The sequence below is a fragment of the Lytechinus pictus genome, chromosome 14 (assembly GCF_037042905.1).
Source record: "Lytechinus pictus isolate F3 Inbred chromosome 14, Lp3.0, whole genome shotgun sequence".
Classification (NCBI taxonomy): domain Eukaryota; kingdom Metazoa; phylum Echinodermata; class Echinoidea; order Temnopleuroida; family Toxopneustidae; genus Lytechinus; species Lytechinus pictus.
In genome coordinates, this window is record NC_087258.1 from 2,006,009 (window position 1) to 2,025,924 (window position 19,916).

Here is a 19,916-nt window from a genome sequence, read left to right on the forward strand (position 1 = left end):
GTGGTAATGATGATGATCATGATTATGATGACGCGATAAAGACACAGTGATGGTGGTGGTAGCTCGAGTTGGTCGAGGTGTAGGCTTGGATGATGACAAAAGATGGCGACGATAATGATGAGGAAAATGATGATAATGGAGATCATGATGATGATGACGGTGATCATAGTGACAATAAGAAACCTGGTGATATTAGTGGGAGAGGTGTAAATTATGTCAGACATGATAATAATAGTTTCTATCTCCTCCATTACAACCCCCTCCTCCTCAACCATGTCTAATATCACCACCACCACCACCACCCCCTTCTCCATCGCCACTACCTCTATCTCCTCTTCCAGCGCAACCATCTCCAACATCACCACTATCTCCTCCCCTTCTCCACCACCATCACCTCTTTCTCCTCCAGCTCAACCCCTCCTCCTCAACCATCTCCATCACCACCACTTCCTCTCCTCCCCACCTACAGCTCCCCCCACACCAACATCTCCCCTCCTCTACCACATCCACTGTCTCCCCTTCACCTCCTCCTCAACCATCTCCATCACCACCACTTCCTCTCCTCCCCACCTACAGCTCCCCCCACACCAACATCTCCCCTCCTCTACCACATCCACTGTCTCCCCTTCACCTCCTCCTCCACCATCTTCACCCCACCTCCTGCTCCTTCCCCCTCCAACAACAACATCTCCCTTCTCTACCACATCCACCATCTCCACCACCACCTAACTGATCCTTAACCTCCAACACCACCACATCCTCCTCCTCTATCTTTACCACCATCTCCTGCTCCTTCCCTTCTCCTTCTCCTTCTCCACCTTCATTTCATGTACTTCTTCCATCAGATGGCTAAGCATCACCCTCCTCTATGATTCACAATGTGGAGCCAAACCTTCCCACATGGAAACCTAGGGGGCCATCCAACGAATTATATACTTTACATCTTGATGAAAAGCAATTATTCATGCATTATCTATTCGTGATTGAAATGCTGTCAAAATATTAGAAATACTGTGACAAGTTCTTCAAGAAAACTGTCAATGCAATGAAGTGTGGTATACTAACCTATAAACCGATTACAATTTATGCAATTGCTTATGATAATATATGAACAATCAATAAAATAGATTTCAAGCAAATGGGAAAAAAAAAACACTCATTAGGCCCATATTCTTAAGTCAGGTTTAACTTTGACCATGGTCTAACTGTGCTAAAATTATGGGGAGCCAAAAACTCAAAAATTCTGCTTATGTTGTATATTTCTCATATTTATTATTTCATTTAATTTTGGTTTCATAATGAAGAAAATGTTTAAGTTATCATTCTGAGACAGTTATAAATTATTTGATTGTCATGAGAGTTAATAAAATGAACATCTACTAATAGAGATTTGTGCCCCAATTGGCTCTCCATAGTTAATCTACAACTTTAAACCAGGGTTTAATTTAAACCCGAGTTCAGAATACCGGCCAAAGTCTCACTTGACTTTCTTATACAAATTTGTTTCAATTATCATCCTATTGGTCAGATCAAATTCCTTGTGAAACTCCCCCTGGTTGCAATTCACAATTCCATGCTCCTTTAGACCATGGACATATATAGGTCCATGTTTAGACACAAAAATAAGCAATCAAATCACCACATTATCAGTAATTTCAATCCTACAAAGAGGAATTATCTGAATTTATTGTCAAAACCAAAATGACTCATTGCAAATAAATAGAACATTCCTTCTATAATATATATATCAAAATTGTGGCATATCCACAGTGGCAGTTTGTATCAAATAAATAATTCAGAGAAAAACAAAAAAAGAATCATTGATAATGATTTAACAAAATGACTTAAAATGACTCATTTGGTAAGAATTAGACGATTGATAATGTTGGATTAAAATCCCTCCACACAACAGGTTGATTTTCTATATTCCATTAATATTGAGCGTAAAGCCTTGATTGCCTAATTGGTTTCAGATTTGTTTGGGTGTTACTTTCTATGCAAAGAGCTATGTCAGCCATAATTGAGGCAACGTGTAAAGTGATGTATGTGGCAGAGAGGGAAGGGGGCTTCAAGTTCATTTATAAAAGTGCTTCAAGTACATTTATAAAAGTGCTTCAAGTTCATTTATAAAAGTTGTTATCATGCCCATAGATGGGGGCATACACAACTTTATTCAATATTTTTTGCACAAGCTGTAATTGTTAACAAAGGCCAAAAAACTCTCACATTTCATCCCATTATTCTTGATTCTCCTTAATTTCAGTAACAATTCTCCCCCCCCCCTTCTAATTTTGGAATCCCTCCCCTCAAACACACATAAAAGGGTACATATCCACCCTTTTTCCCATTAGAGGTTGACATAACATAAAGTGTCCCAAACTTCTATTAGTTGTTATACTCAAAAAGTCTACTCAGATGCATAAGGACTTTACTTCCAAATAGAACAATGATTAAAGATCCGTCTTGTTCCAATGAGTCATTTTCCCTGACTTCTTGAAATCTTACCCATGACAGCAAGCGAACAACAGCTATCCAATAATTTCTACTGCCACTCATTTTTTTCTCTTTGTACAATCTTAAAGAGATGGTCTAACTTAGTGTGTGCAACTATGTATATGTGAGAAAAATGCAAATATTCACATTGAATACCACCATAATATATGAACATGTAGACTTTGTAAACATTACATAACAGTATATCGACAGTGACACTTCTATTCAGCTTCAATGTAACCCAACATGAATCTAAGAACAAACTGATTTTGCAACGTATGATCATACAACATATTTATCATTATATGAGTTACTGATTTAAGATGTACATGTAAATCTTAAAGGTCAGCACTCAACCAGTGGTTTCTAAGCCAACTATTGGGTTTCAAACCTTTCTGTGGTGGACTGTTGGTTCAGTATTGAAAAATATCTTTAGAATTAAAGATTCTCAAACTGACACATATAGTTTATAATCGAATAATTCATAATATACTCTTACATCCTTTAGCAGTGACCATTTACATTAAATGTTAACGGGACATCCATAAGCCTGTAAAAAGTCCACTTTCAATGTTCGTATTTCTCTCTTCATGTTTGGGTATGAATACATCTTTTTAATGTTTGAGTCATCAGTTTCAAATATTTATGGGTATGGATTTCGTAAACATTGTATTCAAGCAATACAATATGTCAGCTACAATGAAAAAATAATAACAATAATAATAATAATAAAGTGTTTTGAATATGGCAAGGCAAAGAAGATGGAAAAAATACCATCAACTTGAATCAAATTGTCATAGCTTGACAGATTACTGAATATTTATTCAAAGAATATTACTGTTGATTAAACGTCTTATCTATATTATAAAAATACTAGTTTATAAAAGAAATACTAGTTTATAAAAGCACTTGTAAGAAAAAACATCTGTCATTTCAGTATAATTCTACCTGTATCTACATGTATTAATTGACTACACCTGGTAGGTACTTTCAGTAAGTATATAAACTATAAAATTATGATAAAGAACAATTCAATGGAAACATGGAAAAGAAGAAAAAGGGGTCGATGAATACAAGATAGATTTCTTTTCTTGTCTGTTTATTTTAAGCCACCTTTCGGACATGAAAAAAAAATTACATTGTCGCAATTTCTAGGAAGAAGAGCTATTTTTCACAGAAATTTAGATCAGACTTGAAAGGATTATCTTTTGATACTGATGATATCGTTATCATACATCATTAATTAACTATTCATATATATTTTTATTTTTTCTTCTATATTGAAAAGCACTTTCCTTTCCACGTATTATACTATTATCAAAATCATTAATTCTCAAAAACATTATCTTTATCATAATATCATTACATTTGTCATTATTATTATCAATACCATGTAATATCATTACTATTGCAACTTTTATCTACATTAACACTGTAAATCAAGTATCTGTGAACCCATTTCTGATGCTACTGCTATCATTGCTTACAAAATAAATTTTAACATAACATACATCATTTCAAACTTAATACAAAAGTAAGGTCCTACTAATTCAACATGGCAGAAATAGGGGTTCTGAGCAAAACAGAACTAGAACGAGCTATCTCTACGAGCCAGTAGTGCATCGCTGATGCAGGCACGATCAATAAATGGGTTCACTTTATTTTCAACCAAGAAATATCGTCAGTGAGAATGGAGCCTACAATCCAGTGTGCATGGGCATAAATGTAGCACATTCAGATGTCATTGTTTGTATGACTATAGACAAGAATAAGGACTTTATATTTGGTATTAAATTGCAACATCATATTCTTGCCAATAAAAAAGAGAGAAAGAAAAAGTAAAAAATAAAAATAAAAAGAGAATAACAAAAATAATCTTTAGTGCAATTAAACAAACTAACAAAGAACTTCATATCTCAAAAAAAAAAACGAGGCCAGCTTGGAAAAAGCTCTATTTTAGAATTATGACATGAATAGAAACATTATTCCGCCTGAGTTCTCCTCATGAATAAGATGATTATTTTCAGACAATTATGAAGTTGCCACTATTGCCATATTTCTTTAAAAAAACTTTTTCTAAGCTGCTCTCAAAAATTTTAAATTTTGAAATACAAGGTTGTAGCGCCCCAGCGGCAAAATTTCAAAATTCAGAAAGAACTAGCTGCCTATCGAGTGGCTAAAAACATTAGCCCATATATTTTTTTTATAGAAAACTTTAAAACTATTTGGTACGAGCCTATTTCTATAACAAATATAATACTGATGAGAGTATGTATCTAAATAGTGTATAATCTCCAGGGGCAATATACAACACATCATGTACAGTAGCACAATCTTAACATATATACATTCAGCTGAACAATTAAATTATGTTTTACATGAATTATCAAAATTATGACCTTTATAAGGCTAGCAAAGACTAAGTATAATATAAACCTTACATCATATATAATAACAATTAATTTGATTCTTCAATTTTTGTTGAATTTCCTTATCAAGAATTCATATAAATACTCTTACTGAAAAATTCCTTCTAACAAGAATTCTGCTTGTTTTCATTGAAATTACCTCTTTCTATTCTGAGCTAAAGTTGTATCTAAGAACAAAAAATTGAAATACAGCAACATTACATAATCGAAATAGAACTTTTTACAGGTGGTTTGTAATGAATGTGTTCCTTCGAAGTGAGAGCATCATCATTGTTTAAAATTCAGAAATTCATACCCATTTATCAGACCTGGATGTATTGTACAATTAATCAACACAAACTCTACAATTTAATTTTCTTTGCATATTAAGATGTTTGTTATATGTCCTATATGAGGTCATGATTCTAACAAGAGTACATGAAGACAGCCCCCCTCGTAAAAAAAGAAAGAAAAAAAGAAGAAATGATACGCAATGGTGCAACAGCAGGAAAAAGGTCAAAAGCGAGTTGCAGATCAGCTACATGGACAAATATTTAAAAAAATTCATTGTACGCCAATAACATTGCAGGATTCAGAAGCTTTTAACAGTAGCATGTACATGTAATCATGCATTAATAACAATAGCCTTTAGACAAGGCTCGTATATGATACGTATTTACGTGATACATGATGTTTTTAATAAAATCCATTTATCTATCTATCTATCTGTATTTCAGGAACTGAGCGACTAGTAAGAAAAGACTAATCGCTCAAACCTGGGTGAACGAGACATCAATTAACCCCGATGATCAGGACCATAGAAGCGAGCATACAGGTCCCATGTCCTCATCACCCATCAGGCATTGACATGCTTACAAAATTGCAAGCAGTGTAAGTCTGGTTCCAAAACAATCTCGCATTCACCCGGGTTTCGCCAGCTCTCTTCTTTGACCGCTGGTCTCGTTTCAGCCACTACTTGATGAAGAATACAGTCAACTCACAAGGCCTTGTCAAAAGACTATGATTACAAGCAGCTAACAAAGTGAAGCTATTGGCTCTAGAACCCATTTCAATAGCATTTAACACAATGTACAATCAGAAGATTAGTGGAACTGGCTTTGTGCTACTTGACCCTGATCCTCAACAATGAATACAAACAAGTCATCCTAAAATATTGTATTCCAATGCTCGACCACTTAAAACAAAACCTTTATAAATCATGTACAAGATAAAACAAAACAAAGCGCAACAAAAATGAGACAAGATGCATTACTGTCAAATGTGACGGTCTTTGGATGAGAAATTGGACGTATACATGAATCTGATAAAACATATCTCTAGTACATTACGTATTGGATATATCACATGGAAATTACAAAAAACAATTGATCACCCTTCTCAACACTCGATCAACGAGATTAATTGTGGTATAATCAAATAGAAACAAATATATATTCAATTCATAACACACAACAGAAGTAATTAATTAGATGAGATCTATTGTGCTAATATAGTAAATTGTAAATCATATAGTAAAATGGCTTGCAGTGCAAGTGTGGTTCTCATTTCTACCATTTTTTATGAATACAACTCCTCCCCAGACCTTTAAAACCATCTGGAGTATACATTCATATTCAGAAGCCTTCCAAAAAAAAAAATATTTTGTATATTCAGTAAACCATCACAGTAATAATAAATCAAAATAAATATTTTTTATGCAAGCATTGATTTACAACTGCACAGCATAGTACTCATTCATTATTAAACAAATCAGATACAAAAAGAAGTAGCAAAACTGTAGTCAAAGCGCTTAAAAAAAGAAAGTCTACTTAAAAAAAAAAAAAAAATTGCACACATATTATAGGCAATATAGAGAAAAAAAACACTTATAAATAGTATTCCAAAAGCTTTTTACACTGATTATACACAAATGCATGTACAGTGCAGATATATATAACTGCAGATATCTTACATGAATACCTTTGGTAAAATCAAATCCACTCAAAACTTGAATATATTTTTAGCATAAGCTTGGCACTTTGAAGTATTCTGCAGGGATATGTATATATATATATATATATATATATTGTGTGAAAGAAATGGATGAAGAGAACAATGGTAGGCGTAGCTTAAATCAAGGTTCCCCAGAGCTATCTACCCTTTTGGAAAAATTGGTGATGCCGAAAAAATGTCTCTGCCGGGAATCGAACCCGGGCCCCCAGCTTTGAACGCCGGTGCCTTAACCACTAGACCACAGAGACGGGTTAGTGGCTAGGGCGACCCCGATCCGATTGACCGTCAGATAGACAGATTTTCGACACCATACCAATTATAATTTCTTCTATAATTCTATAATTCTATAATTAATCTCTTCATCCATTTCTTTCACACAATATTTAAATAAAAGAGTTGCCAAAGCTGTAGTACATGTATAACTTCACACATATATATATATATATATATATATATTGAGTATCACCTTGGGGAAAAAACACAAAAGAGAACACATTTGCATAGGCATAGCAAGGAAAAAAGAGAACATAATGAAAGAGCTTGTGCGGAAAAGAGTAGCAGAAGTAGATGTACTTTTCTAGCCATATTGATCATTGAAGCTTTATTATAATATATGATTGAATGCAGTAATCGTATAGGCTGTTCTCCCTTCGTAAACTAACAGACATTGCTTTATAGATGATGCCCACAATCAACCAAGATGACAGTTAATCTTGATATGATTCTGACACACTTCTACTGAGGTGGGTGTTTCATAAACTTGTTTGTAAGTTACGAGTGACTTTAATAACGACTGGTGAACCTCTCTTACACGTAAATAATCACCAATGAACATTTAATGGTCTATATTATTTACCACAAGAAAGGATCACCAGTCGTTCTTAAAAGTCACTCTTAACTTTATTATACAAACAGCTTTATGAAACGGCCCCCTGGTGAATGCGAGTCTTACTCATATGATGATGGCTTGCATTTTCTACTGCAGGGGAAAAAAGTGATTATTTTTTGACTCGTGAGAATCTGCCCATTGCGGATTATTATTCTGAGAAATCATTCCCTATATATCCCACAAATAGGAGCTTGATTTTTCTGGTATAATGGTGATTATTAAATTTAAACAATTTAGATTTTCTTGATTATCATAGAAATTTGAATCAGGAGCGTTTCATCAACATTTTTCGGACAAGTGGTCAGATCTGACAACTTTTCTGGATCATGGTAACTGTCGAAAAATGGGACTTGTCAGATAAAATGTCCGACAGGTTCTTTAATTGAATGCTCCCCTAATGACCTAAACATAGGATCTCAACTTCAAAACCTCTTTGGTATATAATGACCAGGCAGATACCTCTTATTGACGGTTATACTCTATTCCTCTTCTGCAATCACTGTATGATTCAAACGAATGTCAAGAGCTAAAAGACTTAAAAGTTAGTTCTGGGTATAAAGTATAGTCATTGTGGCCAAATCAACTGCAAAAAAAACCTTATATATCTATTTCATCGAAATAAAATTGCTTGCCACTGTGGCATTCTATGAAAATTCCATTTCGGGGCTCTTGAACATACCTTTATTTTTTGTAAAAATATTGTCAAAAATATAAATACAAATTGCTATTGATGTATAAAGTAAATATAGTCAGAACAATTGTGTTTCAGAAATTCCTAACACAATCTTGTCAAATGCTTCAAAGCTATTTCAGGGCTACTTCTATTTGTACATACCGATATTTATAAACTTTCAACAACTGTTTTTGCATTGCTTATATAGAAAACGACTCAATACATTAAACTGCGTAAATATGTAGATTCTAGGAGTATAATGCTAGCAAATACTTGATTATATGATTGTCCAAATGCATAAAGCAACAAGCACGCTTAAATATATATAAACAGTTATATATCCAGATACAACATTGAAAACCATGTTAAATTGTGCTATCGCAGGTAAATAATTTCATATATAACATAGTTTACACCATGTACTATTCACTTCATAACTTTGGCACTTCATACACTGCCAACTGTCTATATTTCTATACATAATACTCTCCATTCTTCCATTATCCTATATCAGTAGAAACAAGTTGTGCAGCGGTTCAAACCATTTTACTTTCACAGGTCAAGAGCAAATGTGCGCATTATCTTTTGGAAACTTAGGGGGTGTTACTCGAAATTAACGTGGAATTGAATTCGATGCCCGTTACAAACAAGGGCCTTGTCTCACCCAAATTGCAACAGATCTACATAATTGTGGTGGTAAGAGATAGCAATTTCAGATCAATCGCAGAAGATTCAAATCTATCGCAACTCTTTGCAAGACGAGACCCAGGACCCTGCGTTACAAGAGTTGCAATTGTTCTGATCAATCTTAGCCAAGGAAAGTAAAGCAGCACCATAATTCTTTGATTACAATCAAATGCACTTATACCATTCTGAACATGAAAGTCGTACTGATATATCAAATAATGTTATATAATATAGGATTTGTATAACGCACAAATCCACCTTGTTAGGTGCTCTAGGCGCTCTTATATTACCCCGGTTAAGCTGGTCTACCAATTCTGGTGCGCACAGCTTTTTGAGGAATTACCTCCTGCCGGTACCCATTTACCTCACCTGGGTTGAGTGCAGGACAATGTGGGTAAATTTCTTGCTGAAGGAAAACACGCCATGGCTTGGAATCAACCCATGTTCTTCAGATTGAAAGACCCGAGTCTTAACCACTAGACCATGACGCCCCTACACAATGCACTGTTGATATAGTGGTTGCTCGAGCTAAAGCCAATGTACAGTAACATTAATTACGTTGTATCCTCAGGCACAAAGCTCCTTATAAATTCAGCTCTTACTTTTATATTAAAGGACATGATTGTACGGGGATACGCATTCAAGTCGTAGTCTGTGGGCGCGTCATGGTCCAGTGGTTCTAACTCTCGCCCTTCAAACTGAGGGTCTTAGGTTCGAATCCATCATGGTGTGTTTTCCTTCCGCAAGATATTTATCAACACTGTGTTGCACCCAACCCGGGGAGGTGAATGGGTACCCAGCATGATTATTTCCTTGAATGTACCATTGCACTGAGCGCCATTGAAAAACTTGTAGCTAGAGCTCAAGCAAGGGTAATAATAGCAGTGCTTTGTGTCCTCAGGCAAACAGCGCTTTATTAATCAAGCTAGTATTATTATTATTATTATTATTATTAGAAAATAATGTTATTGGCTTTCCATAGTTGTGATCAATCTAGGCAATCACAATCATTTGTAACACAGGTCCCGGTTACATGGAAAGAGGACATACTCCATGAAGTTGAATAGCATGAATAATCAAGGGGCACAGACATTTGGAGAGCAGTCGCAGCAATTTTTTAAAAACAAATCTTTATCACACGTCACATGCTACCTGAGAATATGTGATTATTGTGCATCACTTGATATAAAATATATCAGCATTATTTAATTTTGGCATTAATTCTTCAAAAATATCTCATGAGTTTTCTTTCCAAACTGTCCTGATCAATTCATTCATATTTGAATACTTTTTTTAAAGAAAATATATGTGAAGTTGTTCATACATGTATATGACTGCAGCATATTCTACAATTCTCAATTCCTTCCAGATTAATCAATGATATTTCAAGGAGAAAGGGGCCTGCCCTAATAGGTGGTTTATAAAAGTGAAAAGTGTAGAATGAATACATTTCGGGAGTGATATTTGATAGTTTTTTCATACAATTTCTGAGAGGAAGCAAAAAAAAAAAATCATATCACAAATGGGAGATATAAAAGGACATATAAAATCCCTGTACATCATCAGCTTTTACTTGGCAACAGAATAGTTCATATACCAAATAGTTAACACTTAATTTCACCCAGAGTATGCTTTGCAATTACCAGTTCTTCACATTTTAAGCCATCTCTTGCACACTGATAAAAATACATGTACATGTATGCGTATGCATTTTCATTTGAAAACATGAAGACCTGAGATGTCTGCATCTACCCAAGGTCATCTAGTGATATCTAAGTAAGTAGTGAATATTTGGTGAATATACTCTATATTCATAGATATATTTATACAAAATACTTTAGACCATACTGCACCAATGCTAAAATGCATTATTTGGTTTTCCTACTAAAATCTTCACATAGATGAACATACAGTATATAGAAGATAATCAAACTACAAGGCATAACTGTATCTGTCTATGTACATTGTATAAACTGTATATCGTTAATATGTGATATACTGTATCACTGATAATAATTTGCAAAATGTACATCACTATAAAGCCTACGTATGTTCTTCCAAAGTGTTGTTACATTCACATTGGGGAAACCGATTCCAGACCGACCAAAGCTATAGTTTAAAAGGACTATCATCAATCGGTTTGGAGTCACCTTGTGGGTATAGCTTTAGTAATCTGGTCCCGTCTTACGAATAGTTGCGATTGATCCAATCAATCTCAACTGTATGGAAATCTAACAATGTCATGAATTTTTGTATAGGAAATTTACACATTGTCCCTTGTAAACAAAGAGAAACACAATGCAATTTTTAGAAAATGATGAATGTATGAACATACATCATATCTAGAAAACATTTTGAACAAACATGTACACTGTAGTGCAGATGTTGACTTTGCTGGCTTTCCATATTTGTTGTTGATCGGATCAATCTTCAGTCTTTGTAAGACGGGATCTGGTGTGTCCTCTGCCTGAAAGCAGCAAAGTTTGATCTGATCACAGTATCTCAGAGAAAGGAGCAAAAGAGAGGGCTTTCGGTGCTGGAGTTTGATTATTTCCACAATCAATCCCACACCCACTTCTCCACAATCAGCATTGCCCTTAATGGCATATTTATGACATACCACCCCAAAACCACCAATAAGTCACCAGGTAAGGTTCTCTGTCAATAGCCAAAATAGTCATTTAGTCTCTAAAAAAAAAAAATTAAAAAAATAGCTTATCTGAAAAAGCCATTCTTCTTCTTCATACTGTGAAAACTTGAAGTTGTGAAGTTGAATAAAAGAAAAGATACAAGAGTTTCTTGGACACTATTTTTCAGACTGCTTGGGAGTTTCAGTGAGATTACACAGTATAAACATCTCATGCTTGAGTGAACCCCAAACTTCAAACCTTGCTTTTTCCTGATTTTTTAAGCTCTTGCTGAATTTCCTCTGCATTCAATCAAGTACTTGTAATGGTTATTGTTGGTCAATTCTAACATGTTACATATCATTTTAAAGCTTAGGAAATTAATTTTCAAGCTCAATAAAAATCTCAGTATTCATTTTGGTCGACTTATTGTTGGTTTTGGGGTGACAGGTCACATTTAGTGTTCAGTTAGGGTTAGCTGAATCAATGTAAGAATACTACCAACCATAGGAAATCAATAATACTCCATCTCTGGCTATGTTCAGCTGTAATAGTCCAGAATTAGCTCAAGAAATAAACAGATCTTAATAGTGGTTACTTTATAATAGCAACTTCAGAAATGGAGCGGAGTCAACCTCTAATCTTGCCTTAAATAGTAAAGGATCATTTCGACAACTCCTGACACAGTATGAATATAAAGCTGTAAGTACGCCTTTGGTGCCCTTCACCTAATGTCATCCTCCAGCTTGAAACAACGACCAGAACCAGTACCTTCTGAGACTACATAATAAAGCTATAACCACAGTCTCTGTATTCACCATGCAGAGTTCTTAGTCACGGGAGGCTATGTCATTGGTACAAACACACAAGCATCCTTGTTGTCAAAACCAGACCTACTGAATCTGACAGAATCCCAACAAACTTTGTGATCATGAGCTGATATTCCCTTTCATACAAAACTATTCTTTCATGGTAGGTACCAGCAGCTTGTATGTACAAAGCTTTTTTTTACAAATATATCAAAACCAAACCTACTGAAACTGTAAGAATATCATTAGCCACCATGGTCACTAGTTAATATACTCCTTCTCAGGAAATTATTCTGTGATCAATCAGTTTGATAAAGTGATAAAAAGCCACATTCCTTCTGAACCCATTGCTTACTGGAACCTAGAGATCCCTGTACGCAGGCTATGTATATAACAGAATGAATTCAGTAGTCAACAGCTTAACAAGTTCAATCTTCAATAAACCTCAGCTGCTACCCTAATTCTCAGAGAATCACCTCCTTGATATACATTCATCTTGTAAGAGACGTCAATACCAACATTATATTTTGAAATCTGCAGCATACGTTCTTGTACTTTAACGCAGTTGGACCTCTTCTGGCCATTAATCTCCCTCCAAGCCAATAAACACACACCACATCACGAAGGGTATGGTAAATTCAGAGAGAGAACCGATCTGCATTCCAGACCATTTCTCAGAGGGAGAGAGATCGAATGCTGCGCTTCATCTATCATCCACTCATTGATGTGTCGTAGCGTAAGGGCGTGGTTTATGATGTATACTAATCAAGAAGAGATTTGAACCTCCGTCTGCCTCGCCTCAGTCAAGTGGTCACTTGCTTCATCCGATTACCTTGTCTCTTCTTTTGATTCATCACCCTGATGATGAAAGTAAATAATAATAACAATTATCAATTATGACATCTATACCGTGCTTAAAGCCTTCTAAAGCCTTGCTTAAGGGGCAGTAAAGTAAAAGTATAATCTCACATTCAAGTAATGCATGAGTGTAGCAAACATTGAATATCTCTCTGCCATTTTTTACATGTTTACTATAGATCGCCCATCCAGCACTTACATGTACTTTACAGATTTAGCAATTTGATATTAGAAAGCAACTGACAAAGATAATCATCCTAAAAAATTCAGTTCATCCATGCTTGAAAGGTGTTTGTGTATTAAACAAGACATAAATACACAAATACATGTACTTTAATATGGTCGGGCACCCAATTAAATTAAATTTTAATGCAAAATAAATTTATCAATTTATTTGGTTTTTGGGGGGTTGCATGTTACCAGGGTATCCTCTTATTTATTTCTTAGTTAACATGCAAAACTTCAATCAAGAAAAATATCAACTAATTAAGAGCTAAGCCAAATTCACTATCGATCAAGCACACAAAATTAACAGTAAAGATAAAGTCTATTAAGTGTGCATCATATTAATACAGATGTATATGTACAGGTGTATATAAATATGCACAGAAATATATCTTAAAGATACAGGCCGGTATTATGAAGTCAGGTTTGACTTAGACCATGGTCTAACTCTGTGCTAAAATTATGGAAAGCCAAACATGTCAAAAATGTTCCTTACATTGCATGTTTCTTATGCTTACTGTGCTCTTCCCAACTCGTGAATGGTGAAGAAAGTTATCTTTCCGAAACAGTTAAGAATGATTTCAGCGAAAAGTTAGCTGATACATTTATATTATATTGTTGAAATTAATGCAACTATTGGCTGTCCATAGTTAAACCACAACTTTAAACCAGAGTTTGAATTAAACCAGACTTCAGAATACGGGCCACAGAGGCAGCTTAGAACGTAAGAAAGGGACACATTTTTTTTATTTAGATGGGAGGGGGAAAAGCTAGTACATCAGAGAAGAACATGGGGAGGAGATATAGAGGGGCATGAAGAGTGAAAATATTGTTTTTATTGGTCAGTAATCATTCTTCATTCATAAAAAAGAAGTTTTCCCTTTAAGGATATGAATATTGCTGAGACTATTCGGAGACAATAGAGAGTAAAAAACACAAAACACTTCATTGCACACAAGTACATAGTGGGACTATGACTATATAAGTTTTAATATACAACTATAATATTTACAACAAAAAAACTAAAATGAAAAAAAAAAAACATTTAATTCAGAGTGTGCAACAACATGACATACATGTAAAACCATTCAATGATCAATCATTGATTGACATGTACTTTATCATTGCATGGGGAAACATGCAAATTAAAACTGTTCATGTACACATGATACAAATGATATTGAATTATTTCTAGATATTCTTTCTATATTCTGTAAATGAAATGCATCTGCTTTGGGGGAAAAATTCTCCTAACTTTATGACACAATACCAAACAAAATGACTTTAATAAGAATAATACACATTACATATGAATACAAGCAGATATTATATTCTAAATCAAACAATTTTAATCAATATCAATACATGTAAATGTAAACATTGATTACAAGTTTACATGCAAATACATGTAAGTACACAGGATTGACAAAGGACAAATAAAGGCTAAAGAGAAAGTGGAGTTATGTATAAATGAAGTACAATCGTAGTATTTTAAGTATTTTTGCAGTTGAGAAGGGGCTAAGCTATTATCAGAGGAGCATTTTTAGAAACAAAACTTGGGTGAATTACATATGAATGTAGATCATCTACGCCAAGTCTTATCCTGAAGCACCTACATGTACATCTTAGGTCATATGTAATACAGACAAATGAGTCATAGATTTGAATTTTTATACTAACAAAAATATCTTAAATTAGGTTATAAACATTATTTTCTCCTGATTTAAAAAATCAGACTGGTCACTTGAATAAAGAATTCAGTGAATTGCAGAATTTGTAAACTCATAAAGGAAGGACACTTTTTATATCACAACTCCATTTTTTCTTTAGCTAAAAAAAATACACTTAAATGTAAATGTACGGCATTGAAACACACAACTCACCATGGATGTGGGTTAAATTCAAACATCCCAGAAAACTCTTTTAGGATCGGAATGTGATGAATGGTAAGGATGGTTAGGAAGATGAGTTAAGGTAATATTAGGCATATTCACAACTATGGCCCGAATTCACAAAAGGTGTTTTATAAAAAACCATCGGTTTAACTCATGGTTTATGCAGATTTCCTGTATAAATTATGCTTATTTAATGCGTATATTAAAAAAATGTCCAATGCTGATGCGCGCTTTTGTCACAGTGGGCCACATTGACACCTGTTGCCATGGTTTATTCATGAGTCCACTGTTTGAAGAGTGGACTCATTTATTCAAAACAGCGGACTCATGAATAAGATAGCGTGGATAACCACGGCAACAGGCGTCAATTTGGTGCACTGTGACAAAAGCAGCATCAGCATTGGACATTTTTTAATATACGCGGTAAATAAGCTTATTTCATAAAAGAAATCTGCATAAACCATGGGCTCAACTGAGGGTTTTAAAAATCACCTTTGTGATTTCGGGCCTATGTGATTAGGAGGAAAATACCCATATACTACATGAACAAAAACTTGTTTTAGTCACTTTTGAATGGTTAGTATTTAACAGGGTTTATCTCTTCAACATCAGCAAAGTGGCAGGGCCCGGTGTCATAAACTTGAATACAATAGCAAGACACAATATTTTGTTATAAGCTTCTGAAATGGCTGGAAATGGATATAGATGTTAAGGAAGATTTTAAGGATTTATTATTTGGGGATTAGTGATGAAAAGACACTTGGAGGATTGTGCATGAGATGAAAGACATGGATCCATCCTTCAGTACAGGTGCAACAAATTCCATTTTTTTTTGCATCGTTTTCACAAGTATTTACCATGATTTCCTACCATCCCCCCCCCCCGATAAAAAATAAGCAGAAGAGTTATATATGATCCCAGGGAGGGGGGAGGGGGCTACGAAAACCAAATGAGAAGGCAGCAAAATGATGTACCCTTTTCAGGTCACAAGATCAATTGAGAATGGAGGTTAATTACATTATGAAACATCACAGTCCTGAACAAAATATGAATCAGGTATCAAATGGTAAACCAGAGTGTGTGAAATAAGGGCATGGTGAACTGTTTTTTATTTTGTTGGTTGTTATTAGATGTATAAGCAGAGCTGCCAACCACACTTGACAAAAAATCCTATTATTTCACCCAAAAAATCCTATTTTTAGACAAAAAATCCTATTCGTACCCGTTATGTACTTTCCTACTATACATCTCATTATTTTGTTGTGCTCACTGTAATTTTTACATCCGACAAGCAAGGTTCTACATTAACTTTTTTTAGTGCTGGCCCGTTCGGGCCACCAAAACCTTCAAATTATTTGTTTTGATGGCCCGATATTAAAGTTTGGTGGCCCCAAAAATATAAAGAAAAACATTAAAAATGAATACAACAAACTTCTGAAATATCAATTCTGCAGCCACTACCACTAAGTCACTTTCATTTTGTACATCTTGTATGTAAATCTTGTTTGCTGTTATTTTACTTTGCTAATTGATTTGTGGTAAAATATAAATTGTTCTATCATTGTAAATATGAAATGATTGAAAGAGAGTAAAATGTATTGTTCCCAGGATGTGTGGACTTTAAAAAAAATCTCTGTATAGACACACACTCATAATAGTAAAAATAGTGCAAAGCTAACTCATATAAATGTACAAAACAATGATTTTTCCTTTCTTCCTCTTTGAATCCTAAAACCTAGATTATACAGGCTCCAAATCCCATTTATTTTTGTTTTCTCTTTTGCAGCATATTATAGCGGAGAAAATCACAGAAAAATATGCTGCAAAATTAGAACAATGCATAAAAGTGGGAAACGAGCAAAAAAAAATTAAAAGAATATTACAAAAAGAAAACAAAAATAATAAAAAAATAAGTGAAATAAAACAAAAGAAAGAAAATGAAGAAAAACAGAACACGAAAAAGAAGTAAAAAAGAAAAAAAAATAAAGAAAAAAAGAAACAAAAGAAAATGAAAAAAAAACTTAATGAAACAAAATTAATAAAAAATGGGGAAGGGGTAAAAATGAGAAGCCATTACAAATATTTTTAACAGCTGTACGTAGCAACAGTTTAAGCCAATTGAGCAAATAATTTTCACTCACCTTTTGGGGATGGCGCATTTCAATTTTTATAACCTTAATTTCGCTTGTATTATTTTTTCAGTAGAAACATATTCTTTAATCAGGCATATTCAATGGGAAGGGTTATATGGTTTAACCACTGTCAAAAAAAAAAATAATAATAAGAAAACGGCAAAAGTTATATCTGGAAAAAAAGTGTGAGAAGTCCTTTACTTTGTTTGCCAAAATATTTGAAAAATTCACATTTCATATCAATGAAATGCCTTCCCAAAGTATTTTCTTTCTGAAGAGTGGTTTAAGAAGTCATTTATAAACAAAAAAGAAAAAAACGGCCTGCTTATTTTTTGCTAGAAAAGACACAGCTTCGAAAGAAACCAAGTATCAACATACATACAAATGCACATATGGGACTGTGATGTACTCACCTATGTGTTTTTATGTGTATCAATACATTTGGAAATCGGTCTTTTTGAGTCAAAAGAGAGGTCATAATTCCTGTTTTTGATGCTTGCAAATAGTCAGTTTACACCAGATTTGAGTAATATGGACTGTAGAAGGGCAATTCATTGTTGTAAAATGTGACTTTGACATAGATTTTCAAAGTTCTGTGGAAGATTTCTTAGCAGCAACATTTCGTATCATAGCTCCCCGAGTCTGAATAGGCTGATAGCGCACAGATAGCTACATGTAGCTGCAGTGGTTTCATGCAAAGCTCACGCACGCCAGCCGGCCGCCCGGCTGGATAATAGCTACTGTATGCTATAGCGGTAAGCCTATGTACTGTCATGTGTGTGTGTATTTGTGTGTAGATCAACAAAAAGGGCGCATGACAAATTGGTTGCAATTTGAACTGTAAAAAGTTGATAAATGCGTGCAAAATCGGGAGAAAAATTGCGCTACTGTGAAAATTATTGGTTGCCCGATTCGGGCCACCAAAACTTAACATTTTTCAATAATGATTGCCCGAGGTGGATTTCTGTAATGTCGATCTTGCCATAGCTATATTTTCAAAAAATCGTATTTTATTTGTAAAAATCCTAGTGTCGTATTTTAAGTGAAAAATCGTACGGAATACGACAAAATCGTACTATTTGGCAGCTCTGTATAAGGCTAATCATTAGAACATATTAACACTGGTGTACTGGCGTGGCACTGTCACGTGTGAGGGGGGGGGGGACTGACTCAGAAACATTTTGATGAAAAGGGTATTTCATTTAAATATCATTTTGCATATATATAAAATCTGCATTAGATCTAATCAGTTAGACCTCAGATTATGCAGTTATCTTAAATGCATCCTTTTTTCTGAAAGAAACGTAAACTAAAATTGTCAAAATCTAAAAGAGAGTCAATCACTTAAAAATGACAAATGTTACCTGGTTCACTTTAATACTTCAATTATGTTCAGAATTAGTGCTTTGAATTGAAACATCAAACACTTCAAATAATTTGGGTGATTAAGATAGTGAAATTAGTAGATTAAAACCAAGTAGTAAGATCTCTGAAAAAACATGAATTATACATTTATGTACTAGTCTGTTAGTACGTGTGACCATTAATGCACGCTTAATACAAGAACTCAATAAAAACAATGGGCTGAAGTTTTTCTAATTTTGTGAATTTTAAACTCTGGTAAAAATGTGCTTAATCCTCCCTCCACCATCCATGCCCCTTATCCACTATTATTTATATTCAGGGGAGCCTTTCATGAAAGGACTTGTCGGACGTTTTATCCGACAAGTCCCATTTTATCCGACAGTTACCATAGTAACAGCACCTCTCAGCCAATCAACATCAGAGAAAGATGTCAGATCTGACAACTTGTCGGATGAAAATGTTGATGAAACACTCCCCGGATGTTGGGTTTTAGAGGCGCAGATATTTTTTGACCTCTTGCGAGGTTGTTTCAAAGAGGCAAAATGTTAAAACTAAACTGATTTTCAACGTGCATGCCTATGAAAACCATCCAATATTGATAATATTGGACGAAATGAATATTTTGCCCCGCCCACAAGATAATCATTGGTTAATAAATGATTGTGCTCATGAAGCTATTGTTAGGTCACAATGAAATTGATTTGCGTATTAGTGCCAGCAGGTGTGGCAAAGGAGAGAAACTGCATCAATTTATTGAATTCAAATGCGCTTGCACTATAGCTAATGCAACTTTGCAGAGATTTCTTTAAAAGAAAAATGACAATACTCAGTCGCCATGCTCA

At 34.4% G+C, this 19,916-nt stretch overlaps 1 protein-coding gene across 1 annotated transcript in view; it reads right to left on the bottom strand.

Moving 5' to 3' along the window:
* Positions 1–10,376: 10,376 nt before the first annotated feature.
* LOC129276062 (calmodulin-binding transcription activator 1-like) overlaps positions 10,377–19,916 on the bottom strand; it is a 36,071-nt gene continuing 26,531 nt past the window's right edge. The window contains exon 19 of the mRNA XM_064109127.1: positions 10,377–13,457. Within this exon, the coding sequence (XP_063965197.1) occupies positions 13,403–13,457 (55 nt within the window). The 3' untranslated portion in view covers positions 10,377–13,402. The remainder of the gene's footprint in view (positions 13,458–19,916) is intronic.